Source organism: Cariama cristata, unplaced genomic scaffold (assembly GCF_000690535.1).
Source record: "Cariama cristata isolate BGI_N322 unplaced genomic scaffold, ASM69053v1 scaffold6360, whole genome shotgun sequence".
Lineage (NCBI taxonomy): Eukaryota > Metazoa > Chordata > Aves > Cariamiformes > Cariamidae > Cariama > Cariama cristata.
The window spans coordinates 27714-47123 of NW_009592862.1; the positions used below are offsets into that span (position 1 = coordinate 27714).

The following is a 19410-nucleotide window of genomic DNA, read 5'->3' on the forward strand; positions in this document are numbered from 1 at the left end:
TCTCGTAAGTATAATCTTCATTTTTTTATTTCCTTGTCTATTGGTGTCCTGGATAAACTCTCCTCTCCTCTCCTGTCCATCGTATTCACTTGTGCTTTCCCTATGCTAGGGCTGTTTGTCAGCTGGCAAGAGGTTAGATGGCTACAAGTTGTAGGCCTACGTGGATCACACTGCAACCATCCTCATCTTCGAAACGGAGACTACAGTTGCTAGCATGCTTTTGTCCCTCTTGATCCTGGTGTACAGAGGTTTTGTGTCTGCAGTCTCCTAGGTCCGTTCCTCCGTAGCAGGGATGATGGCTGCTCACCCCATTCTGTGGGCCCTGCTCTGGCCACTCTTATGTTTGCTTTAGGAACAAGTACTTGTCCAGCCACCTCCCCTAGAGAGTGAGGACCTTTGGTTTGGTGAGTCTTTTGCCTGGCCCCTGACTCGCACGCAGTCCTGCAAGGGCTGGCTGTCTTCCTTGGTCAGCCTAATCTCTCTCTGTTGTCTGGTGAGAGCTTTCCTGTCTGTGTTTCGTGTCCTCTCCAGTTCAAAGCTCTGTAGTTGGTTAATGGCTTAAAATGGTTTCCCAGGGCGTTCAGGGGCTACGCAGAGAGGAAGAGACGGAAACGAGAGAATGATTCTGCAGCTGTTATACAGAGGTAGGGCCTGTTTTCTCCCGTAGCTGTAACCTTGCCTGGTGTTGCATGGGCCCTTCGGGTGTCATTAGTGGCGCTTGATGACGTTGAACGTGGTTGTCCCTGTCTGTGTTGCTGTTCGTAGGGACAGGAGCGGTGGCTGTGTTGGAAATGTGGAGGTGAATGATGCTGTAGTGGTCAAGATAGCTGATCTCCATCTTCTTAAGGGAACACTGTCAAGTTTCTTTTAAGCTTCCAAATACAACACACAGGATCTGTGTCTCAGGCAGAAAAATATAGAATATATATAAAAAAAAGTAAAGATGCAATTTCCCCAGCCTTCTCTCAAGTACTTGGAATTTGTTTGAGGTTAGCTGAATACTTTTATGTACTGTTGCTGCATCTACAAATGCACCTCAAAAATCTGAGACCTAGGCAAAATCAACATCTCTAGTGACCAGAAGTCTATTCTTTTTAATCTGTTTTTTAAAGAACAGAAAGGAAAGAAAAGGGGATGGGGACTGATTCCTTGTATGGGTATTACAGAAGGGCCCTGGTTTCCCTCTACTGGCTTCCCAGGACACATCACTTAGCCACTGTGGTAATTGGAACTGCTCAGTGTTTCTAAATCTGCCAAGGCTCGTGTATTTTGGCAGGCTACTAAGAAAGATAACCCAGCAGTTGTGTCATTGGTTAAAAACTGCCGTGATCACTTCAGCACTGTTCAAAACAAAGTGGGAGAAAAACATTGGGTTTTCTTAACTGGGAAATTGCCAGGAAGATTATTTTTTTTTTAGCAACTTAAGGAGGGTGGTTTTTTTCATCAATAACGAAGAGAAATAAGAATCAAAACTAAAGATGCTGTAAATAAACAGACAGTGTATCTTTAAAAAGAAAGAGATTTCTCAGAATTTGTTAGACAGAGGCAAGTCTTTGTTATAAAATGGCTTGTTCATGTGGCTTGTGAGTACAGGAGTAGGAGTCGTGTACCTCAGTGATGCTGTGTAGTCAGGATAGAGGATGGATTCACGTCATCCTTGTGTTGAGTGGACAGCATGTCCCTTCACCTCCTGTGGACACCGAAGGTCTAGGCAGGATTGTACAGGGGGAGCCCATCTGCATTTATCTTGTAATAAAAGAGGAGATAAGATAGCAATGATGGGTTTTGGCTGTGCCATGCAAGCAGACCCTGTCCAGCTGTAAGGATTGCTGGCAGTTAGTGTTCAGCACTCTTCTCCAGGGAGTGAGGAGGACCCCAGCCCCACCACAGTTTTGGATGCTTGTTGTGCAGCCCTTCGTGGCCTCGAGTGTTTCGCAAGCACAGTTGTTACTGCACAGCCCCTTCAGTGCTTGGCCCTGTGTGTCTGGTGCACAGGGAGGCTGTTTGTGTGGCATGGCATGCAGTGGATGTTGCCTCAAGAGTTGGTGATGCCCAGTGGTTTGCTGAACCTTGTGGCTGCTGCAAGGAGGAGTTGTGGAGGAGAACGTGAGAGGTGCTGTCGGGAGTTTTGCAGAGTATTGATGTATGTCAGTAATTCCGTCGCCGGCCTCTGTTCAGGTAATACAAAGGCTTCTCTGCAGAGTGCGAATGAACTGCCGCAGGCAGAGCTGCAGAGGGTGTGGAGTGGGGCTGCTGTGTCTTGGAGACCCTTTGATGCTGGGGTGGACACCATGGAGGTGGCATAGGGTCATGCAGACCATGTGGCAAGCTAGAGTCTGTCAGGAGGAGGATTGTTCAGGAAAGGGAGTAATAAGGAGTTTTTATCACTGTAACTTGAGGGATGCTTGTTGAATTTTGGTGGGTGAAGAGATCTTGCTAGTGATCAAATAACCCTGGGTTTTCTGGGTGCAATTGCAGGAGCCAGGCAGGAAGACTGGGCAGGTTTATGTAGCCCCGCTGCTCACAGAGCAGATTGTGGCTCCCCTGGGGATGCTGTGCCAGTCCTTTCATGCTAACGTGCAAGCACAGAGGAGCCTGAGGACCAAAACACCTGCAAAAAGCCCTCAGAAGGATCTAGATGCCCACAGGATGCCCACATTAAGAGGCAGCCCCAGGCTTGCACCTCCTTTATGAAGTGCTTGCTTTCTAGAAGAGATGAGGAGGGGGAAAAAAAGGCCTTTGTCCTGTTCTCCGTGCGTTTAGTGCGATGGTTAACCTTGAGCAGCTGGATTCTCCCGGGAGCTGCTCTCAGCAGTATTTAGGAGACGTATCTAGGCAGCTGCCCTTGACCCGCACTCATGGGAGAGACCAAGCTGTCCAAGCAGCTGGGAGCAGCACTCTTCTATGGCAAAGAGTGCTTTACCCACCTTCTCCCCAGGGTCTGAAGAAGCTCCTCTGCAGAGAGGACAACTGAGTATTTAACAGAAAAATGGATTTTATTCCAAAATGTCAAAAGCCCAAAGGACGTAACAGTGGCCTTGGCAATTAACATTGGTGCTCAGTGTCTGGTGTGAGGTTGGTCTCAGGATGGACCATAAAGATTTTCATTCTGATGAGTTACAACATATGCCTAAGACCTTTCTGTGTAAAAAATGACCATGGATCCCTTAAAATGTTGTATTTATTTGGATTTGAATCTAATGCGCAGTAAGACAGCCCATGTTATCGGTCATCATGCACCCCAGAAGGCTTTGTACATAGAGCCAGTTCAGCATGTGTTGGTGAAATGAATTGGTTTAGTTACTTGTCTAAAAGGGGCAGCTGTCTGATCCACAGCAGTGAATCTTCGTGTACCCAAGTACAGCTAAAATAAGTCTTTGTAAAATAACATTAATAGCCCAAGTGCAGATGGAAATTTGTCATGGAATAATGTTGCTCCCAGCTTCACTACCCAGCTGCTAGTTTTCCTTCTTGAGCTGCTGAATTTAGATCCTGATGACAACATGGGATCCAAGGCCAAAGTGGGGCACAGTGCAGAAGGTGCAGCCCACAAGGGCTGTGTTTGCCTTGATCTCTCTGTATAGGAGTAGACATATCTGACTTTCTCTGAACAACTTCGTGTCAGTGCTGGAAGTGTCGTCTAGTCCAGTTAGTTTGCTAAAGCATCTGCATGGTTGTAACATGTCCTTACTCATCCCACTAACCTGTATGTGAGCCAGACGACTTGTCACTTTACCCATTTCACGAGCAGCAGTCTCTTTTGCTTGATGTCTGCAGTGTTTGTTGGTGGGGCAGAAGGGAACATAGGAATGCTCCCCTGCTCCATGCAGGCTGCTGGTACACAGGCTCACTGACATCCCTGGGGACCACGGGGGCTGCACTGCAGGGTGAAGTCACCCTGACTAAGTAGCGTTCACAGAGGGGTGAGGCTTTTCTTTGATAGTCCATGTGCTGCTTCTTCCCTGTGTCTCTTCTGGTGTCCTGTTTGGTTCCTCTCTAGGTGAGTGATGAGAAACTAAGGGAAACAGGTCCCTTGCACTCGGAGGGGCTGGACAAAGACTCCCTGTGCCATGGTCTCTCAGGAGTGGCCAGGACTGTCTGTTTTCACACAGACCGGACTGTGGGGTGTAGCTGCTCCCCAAGGGTTACCCTCTGGTGGACTTTCCCCTGCAGCTGTGTACTCTGCAGCCCCACTGATCTCTGCCTGTGGGCCCTTGGGCAGGGAAGCACATGATTAGGCAGGCAGCATTAGCAGAGAGCAGGCCCATGAGGACAGTCAGCCTTGCTGAACGGTGCTATCCGAGAAGGAAGAAGCCGCTTCAGTCTTTGCCAGCTCTTTGCCCTGGAGAGCAGTAGGGACTGCATGGTTGCTAACAGCACGGGTGGGATTTGAGCAGCTGCTGTGAATGTGTTTGGGAATGAGCACAGCCATGAGCATGGTGTGTGCATGCTGCCTAGTAGGGCAGAGCCTGGGCAGCCCGCTTTCCACACTGAACCATGTGTGGAAGAAAGAAGAGAGGGGAGCAGTTCCTGCTCTTTACCAGGAGAAGCGGGAGCATTGCCAGCATGGGCAGTGTCTTCAGCAAAGTTACAGCACAGGTGTGCCTTAGTCATAGGAAAGTGAAAGCAGGCCGTGAGGAGGAGACTGCCATGTAGGACCTCACTTGCCCCATACCACCAGCCCAGGTAGTTCAGAAGAAACATCCACACTCTTGACAAACATAACTGTCCCCAGAGCACTGAATAGGTGCAGGCTGGCATCCTGGTCTCCAGCTTTTGAATGCCTAGAAGGAAATACACTGTCTTCCCAATTTTATTTTATTTCCTCAATTTTTTCAGTCCTGCTGGACACAGGTATTGCTTTGTATTACCTTTCTCAGAGGTTGCGTTTGGCCTTTCTTTCAGGAATTTTCGGAAGCACCTCCGGATGGTGGGGAGCCGAAGGGTTAAAGCACAAAGTAAGTGAGCACCTGTGAGGAGCTGGGGTTTGTGCCAAAGGGTTCCTCCTGTCCCAGTGTTGCGTGCAGATGCAGGTAGAAGGGACCTAGCACTGGGCCAGAGAAAGGATTTGATCTGCTGATGCCATTTTAGCCTACAAGAAAGAAGGCCAGGTTGTTGCAAGTCTCCAGGACACACGGATGTCTGCCAGCAGCCTGTAAGCTATTTCTGAGGACCCTCTGCCTTGACCATGGGAGATCTCTGTGGCCTCAGTGCAAGGAGTGGAAGGAGAGCTGCAGTGTCCTTGTCACATGTGTATGTGGTTTTTGGTGATCACCGGTGTAGATGTGAGAAGAACCAGAGCTGAGAGTTCAGCGGAGATGGCGAGGGCTGCCTGTCCTCTTACTGACGCTGTGTACCAGGTGTGGCTCCCTGGGGACAGTCGGTGCTTCATGAGCCAGGCGGACTGGTGCCTTTCTCTTTTCCCCTCCCCTGTCCCACCGCCATCTCTGCAGCAGGACCTGGGGTGAAGTTGCCTGGTGGGAGCTGAGAGGACAGTGAAGGGGAGAAAGAAGAGGAACAGGGAAGAGGTTGGAGCAAGGGGGAAATGAGGGAGAGTTATGCCTCACTGGGGAAGAAATCACCTCTTAGGTCTGGGAAACAGCAGTTCCTTTTCCCTGAGGAAGGCAACACTCCTCCATAACTTGGTTGGGGCAGCTCCCTTATCACTGTGAAATGGGCTGAGAATGGTGTAACCGGCTCCAGAGAGCTGAGGATTGCTCCAGAAGAGGAAACAGCTTGTTCTTCCCACCTCCTGGCCAGGCATCACGTACAGACTGCCCACAGCAAAGCATTTGCATTCTTTCCTCCCCTTTCTCATATGCTGTGGGAAGTCAACAGCCAAGAGCATTGCCCTTTAAAGTGTCTTTATTGGCATCTGAGTTAGCACTGCCTGAAATGAACAGGGCTCACCTCCCCCTAGAGCTGTCTGGAAGGTCAGGCATGCCTCTCTGCCTTGGTAACTCTCGGGTCATGTTTTCAAAGCTTTCTTCATGTGCACAATAGCTAAATGCCTGGTTTTTAAACGAAAGCTGAGGATGGAGATCACCTGAAGAACTTACTATGTGATTTGTCTCCCTGGATACCCACACTTGAACATGCTGCAGCAGAGGACAGGTTGCTTCTCAGCTCTTGTAATGCAGATCTGCAGTGAATTTCTGTGCTGCTGACATGAGATGCTGTTACTAGATACACTGCAGCAAACTTGCTCTGTCTGCTACCAGAAATAGGTATTAGTGGCTATAAGTGGCTGTTAATCTAGGCGTAATGGCTCTCACAGGGGCTTGCCAAGTCAGACATTGTAGTTGGCAGTTCCCAGGAATTTGCCTGTGGAGCAGCCAGCTGGGCCAAGCTCCCTGGATTCTACTTGGGAAGTGCTGGTACAAACAATATAATGCCCCTTGGAGAGAGAGAGGAAAAAAAAAAAAAAAGCCTGGGGGGGGAGTGCTCACAAGAGTGCAGGCAAGCAAAACCTGAAAGTTTTCCTCTTTTGCAACAAAATTTAGAAAGCATGAGCTTTCCAGAGGCCCCCCCTCTGTTTGGTCCAGCTCTGATTGGGATGTGACTAGAAGATGAAGGGAGAACTGACTGGAGAACTACTGCCGCCTTCTGATTGTGCATGTGTCATTAGCTGTTGAGTACATCTGTCTGTGAGGCCTTTGAGTCAGAGTGTTTACACTGGGACACTGGAATAGCCTTGATTAAATTGAGGTTTGAACCCTGTGCATTTAAGGAGAGACCATCAAGCGTCCTCCTTTTTCTGTGTTACGTACCCTGTAATGGTCTGGCTCAGAAAGTGGGCACTTTGTCTTCTGCTGTCTGGAAGATACAAACCCTTGTTTGCTGTATGGAAAGGACTCACGTTTGGCAAGTGGAAGAACAAGCACAGGGGAGTCTGTGATGTGTGGCTTTGGTGGAAATCTACTGGATGATTTGTTTTGCTGGCAGCAACAGAGGTGGCTTTGGAGTCTGTTAATGTCGTGCTTTGGTTTTGTCCTAGCATTTGCCGAACGGCGTGAGAGGAGCTTCAGCAGGTCCTGGAGTGACCCGACTCCCATCAAAGCTGATTCCTTCCATGACTCTCGAGAAAGTGAGTTCTGAGTCCTTTGAGCTTCCTCCTGTGGACAAACCCTCCAGCTGAGGTGTTGACTGGAGTCCCACTGGAGTAGCTCCTCTCTGCCCTTTTGTCCCATCTGTGATCCTTTAGTTTCATGAGATCTGAGCAAAGAACACTCCAGGTATATGCACCTGTTCATCTGTGTGTACCTATATTTATTTGTAGTAGAGCACAACACATCTAACCTCATGTTATTGTGCGGTTGCCAAAGGATACCCAGCAGTACAGCTGTCTTAGAGCCCTCTGTTCCCATCATCCCTTATTCGCTTGGAACCAAAACAGCCTACCTGGAAGCACACCAGTCCAAGGCTACATTCACCATGTTGGGGCTAACCTGCCTGGCTTCCCGTGCAAGAGCCCCTTCTGAGCTCTTTCCTAGGCTGGAATAGCTCAAGAGCGCAGCTGCAGTGCTCCATGAGATGTAGCTTTGATTTCCTGGCCATGCTGGCTGCACAGATGATAGCTTGGGGCAATCTGATCTTCATTTGGGCTGCCAGGAATTCCTCTGGGAATCCCCAGTAATGCTGTGATGTGCTGCTTGTGGGGACTGAGATGCTATTGTGTTAATTTACGGGAGGAAATGCCAGCATCTTCCCACTGTCTTTTTATAAAGGGAATGGCTGTTTTACCCAGATTTTATTGAAATCCTGTAGGCAAGGGACTTGGTGGATATGAGTTTGCCCATGTTGAAATGGGTTGTATTGTAAATGAATTTCACTAATGAAATGAACTGACCTACCAGGTAAGCGTGAGATCCAGCCCTCCTAGCTGTGGAAGACACCGTACCAGGGTGTAGGGGGAGATGTGTGAAAGGCCAGGTTCAAAACATGACCCGATTGTTCCTTTGCAGTCTGATTCCTCCCCACCCCCTCAGCTAACTCAGAGGCGAATGGAAAAGACATGGTTCAGACAGGCTCCAGGCACTGCTCAGTGACACTCGGACATCCCAAAAGGCACAAATAGAGGCGTCTTGGTTCTCTTTCCTCAGTCCCTGCCTTCAGGGAACCATCTCTATTTTTAACCTTTAATGGTCAATTATATTCCTTCCAGATGTTTTTTTCCCCAGGAGGCATTGAAGGCCAACAGGTAAGGTCAATTTGAAGAGCAAATTCAAGTATACTGTTGCAATACTATTGTGTTTGCTACGGCTGTCCTCACGCTCTGGGACTTCTCTGCCAGGATCAGTTTGACCAACAAGGCAGAGTTTCTTCATAATCACTCAGAAGATGTAGTCAGAGCAGTAATTATTACAAGGAGACCAGCTTTGAAGTCTTTAGACTTTTGCTCATCAGCTTGGCAATGTCAAAGTGTAGAGAGTCTGACTGCGTTCTGTCTCCTCCTCCATTTCTGAAATGACAGGGTGACTGTTGTGAATTAGCATTTGAAAGCTAAACTTGGCGACTGTGAGAGTGATGAAAAGTTATGTGATATGTGGTATTGGGCTCTGTGTGTGCACTCTTCATTCGTTAAGTGTTTGTCTGTTTAGAGATGCCAGCCCCAAAGTGTGGTGTCTGTCTCTCTGTGGAGGAAAAGAGGGCACAAGTCTGATGGCTTGTGGTACCTCTTGCAAGGTAGCTGCCAGACAGGGTCAAGTGGGGAAGGCAAGCTGTTCTGCCCTTGTAATGCATACTGTGTTCTGGCAGGCCATGACCTTCAGGATTCCTGCGGCACTTTGGATGGTGACTTTGACTTGAACTGGGAAGCAGAAAAGGAACTTGAAGCCATGGCATGTGACGGAGAAGACTTTATTCCACCAAAAATAATGGTGAGGGTTTCCAACTCAGCTACCTGTATCTATGCCAGTTTGTTTGTCCTTTCAGAGCTGCTAGTTTAAGATCTTCACCGGAAGAGGCAAGACTTTTGTATAGGCAACTCTTTAGGTGTGTATGGGGGTCACTCAGAGATCAGCCAAGATGTGACACAGTATTCAGCATCTATTATTGCTGGGGATAATGTGTTGAAAGAAAACTAGAAGTGGAAGGACCTGTCCAACCCCAAATCAGAGCAGGACTGTCACCACCACCGAACCAAGTTAGCCTGAGTCTCGTAACTCTGGCAATAGAGACCCGAGTCTACAGTCTCAGCAGTCCCTCCCTCCTGTTGTGACTTGCCTGATTTGCTTTGGAGCTGTATGTCATCCCTTGAGATGCTTTCTGCTCTTTTATCATTCCTTGATGCTAGACTTCCCCCTCTGCTCCCCCTGCTCCGCTCTGTGGAGTTTGGCAGACAGGACCAGGTTCTGACGCATCCCTCCTTTGGCCACATGCACAAGAACTGGGGCAAAATGAGATCTCAAACTTCCAGCTCGTTCTCAGGGCAGCATTGCCAGTCCAGCACAGCGGTACTGTGTTTGAATGGGTCCTGCTAAGACTTGGGAAGAGTGAAGGACATGGAGACAGTCTGCTTTTATGTATGTTCCCAGGCTGTCTGTGCAGACTTATCCCTAAAGCACCTTCAGGGCAAAGTGGCCAGGTGAGACCCAAACACTAGGGACCCAATACTTGGGTTGGTTCAGCCCTCAACACCTCCACTGTGTCTCCCCAGGTGGTGTATGTGATGATTGTCCATCCCCGGACTCTATATTGTGCCTTTTCAGGAACTTTACATTCACATGGCTGAAGCAGTGATGTGCTGCCTGTCAGGAGGGAGGGCTTTGAAGCCAGCCCAAGCTGGAACCCAGGCTGTATTTACAAGCCCACCAGCACCACTGCCTGCTCCACTCTCACAGCGATGAGCAGAGGTGCCTGAAATCACAGCACAGTCAAATTCCCCATGTTCCCATAGCCCTTTGGCTTGTGCTGAGGGCAGGCCTCTCCTCTCAGGCTCTCATGCTGATGGAGCCAGCTGAAGCTTCATCCAGAGTTTCCAGGCAGCCTGCATCTGCCTGACATCCTATGGCTGTGTGCCTACTTCTGCCTTGATGCCATTTCATTCCTTGGCTGGTTCCTGTTCAGGCATGCAGCCGTCCCATCGCCAGCCAGCTACGCCTGCCACTTTGAACAATCCTCTGACAGCCAGAACCACAGACCCTCCCACGGAAGAAGGCTGTACAGAAGTGATCTTTGCTGGGATACAGCTATTCGTGGTGACACACAAGCTTCTTCATCCTCTGTGCACACTGGTCTCCCTTTTACAGACTGTTACCTCGGACTCAGTCCTGCCTTTGAGGCAGAGCTTGTTTGTTGGGGGCCGAGGAGACTGTGACACATGGGGGTGCTCTGTAACACCTGAGAGCAACTGAATAGGGCACTGTTATCGTGACCTTTGTGCTTCTGTCCAGACTCTACTGGCTTCTCCTCATGCTGTTGCACTTCTTTTTTCCCGTTCCAGCTCATTTCTTCCAAGGTGCCCAAAGCAGAGTATGTCCCAACAATTATCCGCAGGGACGATCCCTCTATCATCCCCATTCTCTATGTAAGTATATCACTTCTGCTATGTCTGGGTGTGTGGGAGCAGGCTTCATACAGAGAACTTTCTTTTTTGTCCCTATCCCTAGTTCCTGCTATGGTGATTCTGAAACACTGTGATTTGGATGCTGTGGGGAAGGGCTGGGCGTGTGCTGAACCCAGATTTGGGGTCTGGGGTAGCTTTGTGGGGGCTCAGGTCTAGGTGGAAGAGTAAGGTGGAGTGAAAATTGCACACGTGGGCTGCCAGACTATGCAGGCACAGCCAGGCAGCATGGGAAGATTAACAAGGGAAGGCAGGGCAGGCCCAAGCACACAAGCAGAGCTGCGTGTTGCCAGGCTTAGGGCTCCTCCTCATGTTCATCTTTAGGATGCACAGGACCTCAGAGCTCTGCAGTGGACTGTGAACCCCATCACCCTATGTACAGTGGTGCATCCCTGTCAGTCAATAATTTAACCTTGATTTTTCGCTAGAAGTCCTGCTTGAGCAGGTGTCTGAAACACCAGCAAGGAGTCATGGGTCTCTTTTTTCCTCATCACTTTAATTTGAAAGGGATGAGTAGGACTGACAGCCAGAAAACTCAAGTGTCCATGTGCAGCAGGCAGCGCTGCTAGAGGGTTCAGCTTTGCCTCTCTCTTCCTTTGAGAGTTGTGCAGTTGTCCTAGTGACCCTGCTATGCCAGAGGCAGATGTGTTGGGAGTGTGGCTGTTTATTAGCCAGCTTGGACACGTGTAAAGCCAGAGGCTGGCTACAAAATGTGGGCCAAGAGGCAAATACGCATGGCTGATGCTGACTACATCTGATGGATGGTATGTGCTTTGGACTTGTCTGCAGGATTCATCTTCAAGCCTTTGGATGGACTTGGCCTTCATGGACCATTCAGTCTTCAGCTTCTTTGCTGAGACATATTTTAGGGTGGTAGTTGCTGTGATGTGACTAGAAGCCATCAGTGGGTATAATTGTGCTCTTAGAGCATCCATTTACCTGGGAATGGGATTGTGTGCAATATTAGAGACTGCAATAATGTCCTGGGAGCTGGTGTAGGGACAGCGAACCTTGATAGGTTTTCTCTTTTGGTTTCCAGGACCATGAACATGCCACCTTTGATGACATCCTAGGTACGTCAGTGTTATTTCCTTTTCTTAATTCCCGCCCGTTGCAAATGTAACTGATCAATATGTTGAAGTCACTCTGCTGCCCTGTGCCTTAGCTGCCACTCATAAAGGTGTTTTTATCACCCCACTGACACCTGTCAGTCAGTCAGCTGCTGTTGGATGTGCTGCAGTAATGAAACTTCTCTTTGGTGGCCCATTTTCTGTGCCAAGCTCCTGGCCTATGAAAGGGAAGCTGAGGCACAGGGCAGCAAAGATACCTGTTCGTTGTACGCTTGTAGGTGAGAGGAGCATTAACAGAGGGTCTGGTACCGTGCTGTGATCACTGTAGAGCAGTGTCTGGTGCTGCACCATACAGGATTTCCTGCTTTCCACAGCATGAAAGCGAAAGGGTTTGCTTTGACATCAGTGGGAATGTAGGTGCTGAGCACCTCTCACAGCTCAGGCTCCTGCCTTCAGGACTAAAGTGAGAAGAAATGAGATGAATTTTTAAATTCCTCCATAGTTCATCTTTTCCAATGTGTTCTTTGCAGAGGAAATAGAGAAGAAGCTTAACATTTATCGGAAAGGCTGCAAAATCTGGAAGATGCTGATATTTTGCCAGGTACATGGAAGTTTTTAAGTGCTGGGTGGTTTGTTACAAATTTGTCTTTCTCTGCAGGGGAAATCACATAGAGGAACCAATATTCCAAAGTCATGTTCTGTTAGAGTAACTGCATGTGTATGGCTTTCACTTCTTATTTCCCCAAACACCAAACAGTCTCAAGTTGCTGTGACAGCAGGAAATAAAATCTGACTTAGTGTGGCCAAGTCCAGAGCTGGGCTGCTTCTCAGCAGATTTCAAGGAAACCCAGACAAACCAGGATTAGCACAGACCTCAAAAGGAGGATCCTGGAGAAAGAAGCAAGCATTTGCAATGTCACGGTTATACTGAAACTCTATGAAAACTATGACAGTGACAGTGATGCGTGTTGTGGATCAGACTGGCAGGTGGCACGGCTTGGAGCTGGAGGCCAGGGTACGTGGGAGAGGGTTCAGGGTACAGGCTTGCTGAGCTGTGGGTCGGACAGATTCAGGCCTTGCTGCATCTGGGGCTTGCTGGGGATTTCCTTCCCCAGTCTCTTGTTCCTTAGGGTGGTCAGCTTTGGACTTCCCCAACAGCTGTGCACAAAGAACCTTGAAATGAGAAGTTAGGAAGGTAACCTAACTTGAACTCCAGCGTGCCTAATGCTGCAAAATAGCAGGGTTTGCAGCACACTGACCTGGAGGTTGCGACTCTTAATTTTCCTGATGCTGTGCTCAGTCTTTTTATGCCTGCCACTGCCAATGTCCAGTTCTTCTACAGTGACATCTTGCCTGCTTATCGCTGCTTTGCTCAGCTTCTCGTCTGCCACCGATGGCAAGTCCCCTAGCATCCCCAAATGAAAGAGACTTTCTTGTCTTCCCTTTTACTCTCCAGCCACCCGCAATGAAGATTTTTGTCTATTATTGTGCCTTTCTAGAGTCAGGTGAGCACATAACAGTAAAAAACAGAGAATCCAACCCTGAACACACTCCCCATATGTGAATATTTCCGGCGGTGTCTGCTATGGAGGGTGTAGCAGCCGTGCTAGCCTGGCGTGTCTGCTCTGCTCCCTTGTGGGACTTCAGGGTATGGCTGTGCAGGACAAGAAACAGATCCAGGGTTTGCTTCTTTAGGGCCTGTGTGAAGTGGTTTGCATCTGTCTGTCTCTCTCTTGCAGGGAGGTCCTGGTCACTTATACTTGTTAAAAAACAAAGTTGCCACTTTCGCCAAAGTGGAGAAGGAGGAAGATATGATCCTGTGAGTAACTGTGTTATGTTCTGGATTTGCATAGCATTTTTCTGCTGGGTTTGCTCAATATTTGTAGCACATGGCCTAGCAGGAGAGGTGAAGGGAGCTGGGGTGGTTTGGTCAGGGGAAGAGGAGGCTGAGGGGGGATCTAAGAGCAACTTACAGCTCCTTCAGTGGGAGTTGCAAAGGTGACGGAGCTGAGGTCATCTCTGGGGTGGTGCAGCCCCAGGACAGGTCACCAGAAGATTTATGCTTTTATCTGTCTCTCTCGACTAGACACTGTCTAAAGAGTCAGGGAGTGGGAAAAAAGATATTTCATTTCCTAACAAAGGCTTGCTGACCAGAAACAGGAACATGCACCTCGTGCCTCTCTTGCTCAGAAGTGGCTGAGACAGCATTCCTAAGCAGGTGACTAGTGGCAGAAATCCAAACCGTTCCCCCCACAGCTGACTCCGGTAACTGTCCTCCTAGTTGCAGGGGGAAATGGAATTTGTCTCTGCAAAGCCTGCTCAAAGTCCAGCATGTTACTGAGGAGGATTTTCACTAACGTGCCAGCCTATGAGCTGGGGTTGCTGAGGCAATTGTGCTTCTCCTTGCAGAGAGTTAGGCTTTGCCTGTTCTGCTGCCTGCTTGCTTGTGCTGGCTCAAACTTACTTGGCTAGCAGTGCTTCGTTGTGGGGAAGAAGATGTATACCAACCTGTTCGTACACAACTTTCTGTTGGCATGAGAACTGAGTGTTAAAATCAACATCTGTTCAGCGCTCTCATGCTCTGGCACAAACACTGTCAATAAAATTCTTCAGCATGTGTGTGTGTACATGCTTCTGAACACATTCCAGGCATAGCTGGTCCAAAGGTAGTAGTTCAGGGATCTTCAGAAAGCTGTGTACACACAGCTGAAAACTTGGATGCTTGGAAGTGAATGTTTCCATCCAACCTGTACGTCCCTGGGAGGCAGTTCTGAGAAAAGCGTAGGCTGCAGTCTGATCGCAGACCTCACAGAGGAACTGCTGGGCTTTAGAGCCCACCAGAAGTCTGCTCTAACCCACTGCAGGGGCCGGAGGTGGTTGTGTTTCCTCTCCCTTAGGCACACTGTGTCTGGTCAGTAGTCACACAGTGGAAAGCGGGTCTGACTGGTGAGGAGTGCCAAGCACTGGCTAACATGGAACAGCCTGCTTTGGTGTTGTCTCTCTAGCTATGTAGAACAACCTCTCCAGCTGTTCTCTGCTGATTTCATGCCCTGGAAATGACCCAGAGCACTGATAACACTCATATTTAGAAAGGGCAGTTGTTGACAGAAATGGCAGAGAGGAAATTGGGAGGGAACCGCTACAAAAAGAGGATGCTTAGTAAAACTGTCATTCTAAAAGCCCTCCTGGTGGACTGTGCTCCCTTCTCTTCACCTTGAAGCTTCCTTGGCTCAATGGGCTGCTCCTCCTTCTCTGCCACATGACTTGGACCTGCTCCTCAGACCCTTGCTCTTCTCCTGCCGTTCTTGTTCAAGAACCAATGGCTCTCCTTGAGCAGCTTGCTCCTCAGGCTACAAGCCTCAGGCTCCTTCTGAGCCGTGTGTGCACACATCCTTGTGATTATTCATGCATATGAGGAGATAGGGTTTTTTGGGCGGGGGAGGGGGGGCTGAGGTTTTTTTAAGTATATATTATGTTTTTTCCTGTTTCTTCCAGCTTCTGGAAGAGGTTGAGCCGGCTGATGAGTAAAGTCAATCCTGAACCAAATATCATTCACATCATGGGCTGCTATGTTCTTGGAAACCCCAATGGGGAGAAGGTAAGAGCTTCCTGGGTCACCTTTCTGGGAATGTCTGCTGAGTAGCACCAGGCCCAGGGAGGCAACAGTCACACAGTGAAGTCTAAACCTTCCTCTTCTGCTATGTGGGAACATGCTGCCATCTTCTCCATGAGTGACTGTGAATGGGCAAACCACCCTATGGATTGTGCCTTCCCCAGAGGGCAGGGGAGGAATGATAGGTGACATGCAGGACAAATACTGAAGCCTTTGAGGAGAACAGTCATTCAAAGCACTTTATGTATTCACTGATGAGCTACATGTTTTAAAGGACATGAGTGGAAGGTTTTCTAGAGGTAGGGAACCAAGGATGGGCAATTCTGGGTGCCCTGGAGTTCATCTTTGTTTTCAGCTGCTAACTCTCAATGTGTTTTCCTTTCAGCTATTTCAGAATCTGAAAAACTTAATGAATCCTTATAGGGTTGCCTTTGAGTCTCCACTTGAACTATCAGCTCAAGGTAATTTATTTTCTGTAGAAAGATGCACGCCTTCGTATTCAGCCTGCCTCCTTCAGTGGCATCTTCCTGAAAAAACAATTTTAAGCTCCCTTAAGTCCTGCCATGGTCTTCATTTTGCTTGTAACCACCTTGTGTAGTTCAGTTGCTGAACCTGGTTTTCCCCTTGCAGTTCCTCCATGTTCACGTTTCATCTGTCCTGTTTGTTGTGCCTGAAGCTGCAGAGCCCTCTCCCAGGCTACTGGCAATGGCAAAGTAGCCTAAATAGTAGGTGGCTTTCCAGACTGAGTTTGGGAGATTTGTCATACTGCTAGGGCATGTGAAGCCTGTGGGAGAAATGCACGTGGGAGCAGCACCTTTTCTGTAACCAGGCGTGCAGAGGTCTCTCCTCCAGGACTCAAACCACTAGTACCGAGTGAGTTGTGTCATCAACAAGCATCAGGGATGTTGCCCATTAGAGCCATTCTACACCTCAGTCTGCTTCGCTTTTTTTTTTTTCTCTGCCTAAAGCCCTAGGTATTTCAAGGGACTACAGAATTTTTCCTGTTCTTTAGTCAATGCAAGTAATTATGGATGCAGGTTCATAAGCAATGTATTCTAAATTTGCCTTTGTTATGTTATCTTTGCTGTAGTCCTTGGTACTTTGTTCTCTTGGAAAATGAAAGCATGCAGCATTAGGCTATAAGCACTGTGGATACTTCCTCTGCTGCTCACAGCTGGCATCAGCACTGGTGGGTTATTAACTCCCACTTACTGTCATAGGAATGTACAGGAGTCAAGCACATTCGTGCTGTGCAGTTCTCTGTGCATGTCCTGTCGAGGTTTGGACGCAGTTTTATTCAGTGCTTGCATAGATCCCACAGCATACGTGTTCATACATATGTGCCGAGAAGCAACTTGCAGGGAAATTCCTGGGTTTATATGCGGCTTGGCAGGCAAGGCAGCGGGTTCTGTGCGCATGCATTTAAGCAGCTGATCTTTCAAGAGGCTGGGCTGAAGAATACGTCTGAATTTATCCCCTTGATCAATCTGGGACGCGCTAATAGTGTACCCTCTCTAATCCTTCGCAAAGACATCTGAAACTAATCTTAATCAGGCCTCAAAAGCGAAAATCCCCTCCTTGAGCCCTGTCTCAGAGTCCAGGGTTGTTTGCCCTTGTGTTTTCAAATGCAGTCGCTGCTGCCAGCACCAGCCCTGCGTGTGGCTTTCAGCCTGCGAGTGCCTTGTGAGACCCCCCCGCCTTCAATCAGAGGTGCCGGTGGTGCAGAACTTGCATTAGTGTGTCCTGTTGAGCTCATGGCTGAGAGAAGAGACAGCTCTGCAGGACAGAGACAGCCTGTTAATGTTAATTATTTTTAATGTTTCCCACAAATCTTTACAATGAGTTTACTCTTGATTTGTCATTTGCTGAAGTCCCTATGCCAGGTTACCTCATGCAGGCTGTTGGAGCTCTTGGCTGATACTCTACAGCCCCCGGCCCCCCGCTTCTGCGGTCAGTGCAGAGAGGTCAAAGTCTGGAGACAGACTTTGTGTTCAGCTCCCTCCCCCATGGACAAACCCTGCCAAGGAATTATAAGGAGCCTTTCATGGTTTGAGGATATCTAAAAAGACATTTGCTTCTCACGAGCACCTTCACATGCCCCGGGGTAGGTGCTGAATGTGGGTATTTTCCAAACGAAGCATATGGACGGGTTCTCCCGTGCCCCTGCCTATCGGTGGGCTGGGGTTTGTTTCCTGCTGCAGCCTCTCACGTCTCTCCCTTGTGCTGCAGGGTGTAACCCCTCTGCTTCATTTCACTTCTCCTAGGTAAGCAAATGATTGAGACTTACTTTGACTTTCGCCTTTACCGCCTCTGGAAGACCCGCCAGCACTCTAAACTATTGGATTACGATGACATTTTATGAGCTGGAGAAGACTTTGCAAGAGGAAGCTGATCACCGGTGTCCAAGAAGTCATGCTTATTGCAGAGAGACTTTTTTATTGGCACAGGGAGCCCTTCAAAGCCCTATAGAAGGCAGCAGTGCTAAAGGGAGGGAAGAAGGAGCCCTCAGAAATGTGTCCAGAGGAAAGTCTCCTGGGTCAAGAGAGACTGGAGGGGAAAGGGTTTGACACCTCACTCGCCTCGGGTCAGAGCCGTGGTGTCTCAGGAGGAGCTGTGTGAAATGAGGACAGGACGGAGTTCCTTGCAGAACTGAGCTGTTTTGGGTCAGAATGGGCCAGATTTGATTCCAGGTCCTTTTAAAGACTTTTGAAGCTCAGGTTTTCTTACAAAAAAAATAAAATCAATTACCCATGCACTACAATGAAGAAGTGACCAGAGCACAGAGGAAGGAGGGGTTTGTACTGATGGGACCTTCTGTGCCTGGGGATCTTGGAGAGCAAGGACTGCTACACCTACTCCTGCAAGCTTAGATCAAGACAATCCAGTTTCAATGTGAATATATACTGGAACATAGAATGGAAATCTAACTTTTTTTTGTTTTGTTTAATAGAAAATAAGTGCAATTTTTATAGCGAGAGGGGTAAAATCCCTCCCAATATTTAATTAGTTAAAAATAACACACCAGTAACCAATAGATGAGGTATTTTTCGTCTGCTTGAAAATATATTCAAAATGGTAATATATCTTCTGTAGACATATTTAATCACCAGCAAACATGGTTTTAACATAACTTAGCAGACCCTGCATGTCTGCTGCATTGATTAATCTGGTTTGGTTCGTTACTTTCAGAGTAGCTGTGTTGCACTAATTGTATGTGCTCTCACGAATGTGTATTTCTCCTCCAATTAGACACAACTTTGTTACTTTCTATTTTGCTGCTTGCAAAACTATGGGACTTTAGTTTTGCTGAAATACTTTAGGTTAGAAATATGGTACCTGGCTGAGAAACGTCCGCCAGGTTCACTATGGTATAAAAATGAATTAGAAATTAATAGCCATGGTAATTACTTGTTCACGCCAGTGTTTTGCTCTGTGTTGAGAGACGAGTTGTCTTTCTCGTGTGCCGTGTGGAGCAGCGCGGTTACACAACCACCAGAAACCCTCCAAGGAGACTGTTCACTGAGGCATTTGGAAGAAATGCTTCTGGAGGAATACAGCACGGGTTTGTAGCATGAGTTTGAATCTTCCCTATGTTCACTTGATTGCCAGTTGTTTGTGCATAAACCGCCTCTTTTCCAATGCTAAAAAGACGTGTTCATTGCTCTGAGCTGCTCACCTCCCTTCCTGTGTAGGACAGCGTAAACCCAGAGCTTTGTCAGAGCAGCTGTGGTTTGAGAACCCAGATTTGTACTTGATATTTGAGGATATATTTTGGAATATATTTATTTTTTGCTTGTTTGGGTTGGGGGGGAGGGTGCTTTTTGTTTTGGGAAGGGTTTTCTTTTTCATCTTCTACTCTCCTGTTCAGAGGATAAATACTACTTACAGTCTGCGTAGGTCACTCTGGCAATTCTGGGAGGTGATACAAGTTATTTCTTTTACAAGTAAAATACACTGCAGAAGTAGCAGGGAAGGATTACCTTGGTTTCCTGATTTCCTGGTATCTAAAATTAGTTGATTGTGAAGGAAAATATATGTACAAATCTTCTTTTAAATACTTACAAAAAGAACTAGTTGTTCTCATCTGTAGAGTACTCCTTCCCCCGTGGCATATCTGTGGTTGTAATTTTGGGGAGCAGGCCTCTGGCTAGAACTGCTGAACA

General features: G+C 48.0%; 1 protein-coding gene across 1 annotated transcript in view; it reads left to right on the top strand.

Annotated features, from left to right (window-relative positions):
• NSMF (NMDA receptor synaptonuclear signaling and neuronal migration factor) overlaps positions 1 to 18377 on the top strand; it is a 37844-nt gene extending 19467 nt beyond the window's left edge. Inside the window, exons 4-14 of the mRNA XM_009698877.1 lie at positions 576 to 644; positions 4906 to 4958; positions 6998 to 7087; positions 8758 to 8879; positions 10445 to 10528; positions 11604 to 11637; positions 12165 to 12235; positions 13374 to 13453; positions 15130 to 15232; positions 15633 to 15708; positions 17512 to 18377. Coding sequence (XP_009697179.1) covers positions 576 to 644; positions 4906 to 4958; positions 6998 to 7087; positions 8758 to 8879; positions 10445 to 10528; positions 11604 to 11637; positions 12165 to 12235; positions 13374 to 13453; positions 15130 to 15232; positions 15633 to 15708; positions 17512 to 17609 — 880 coding nt within the window. The 3' untranslated portion in view covers positions 17610 to 18377. The remainder of the gene's footprint in view (positions 1 to 575; positions 645 to 4905; positions 4959 to 6997; positions 7088 to 8757; positions 8880 to 10444; positions 10529 to 11603; positions 11638 to 12164; positions 12236 to 13373; positions 13454 to 15129; positions 15233 to 15632; positions 15709 to 17511) is intronic.
• The last annotated feature ends 1033 nt before the right edge of the window (positions 18378 to 19410 follow it).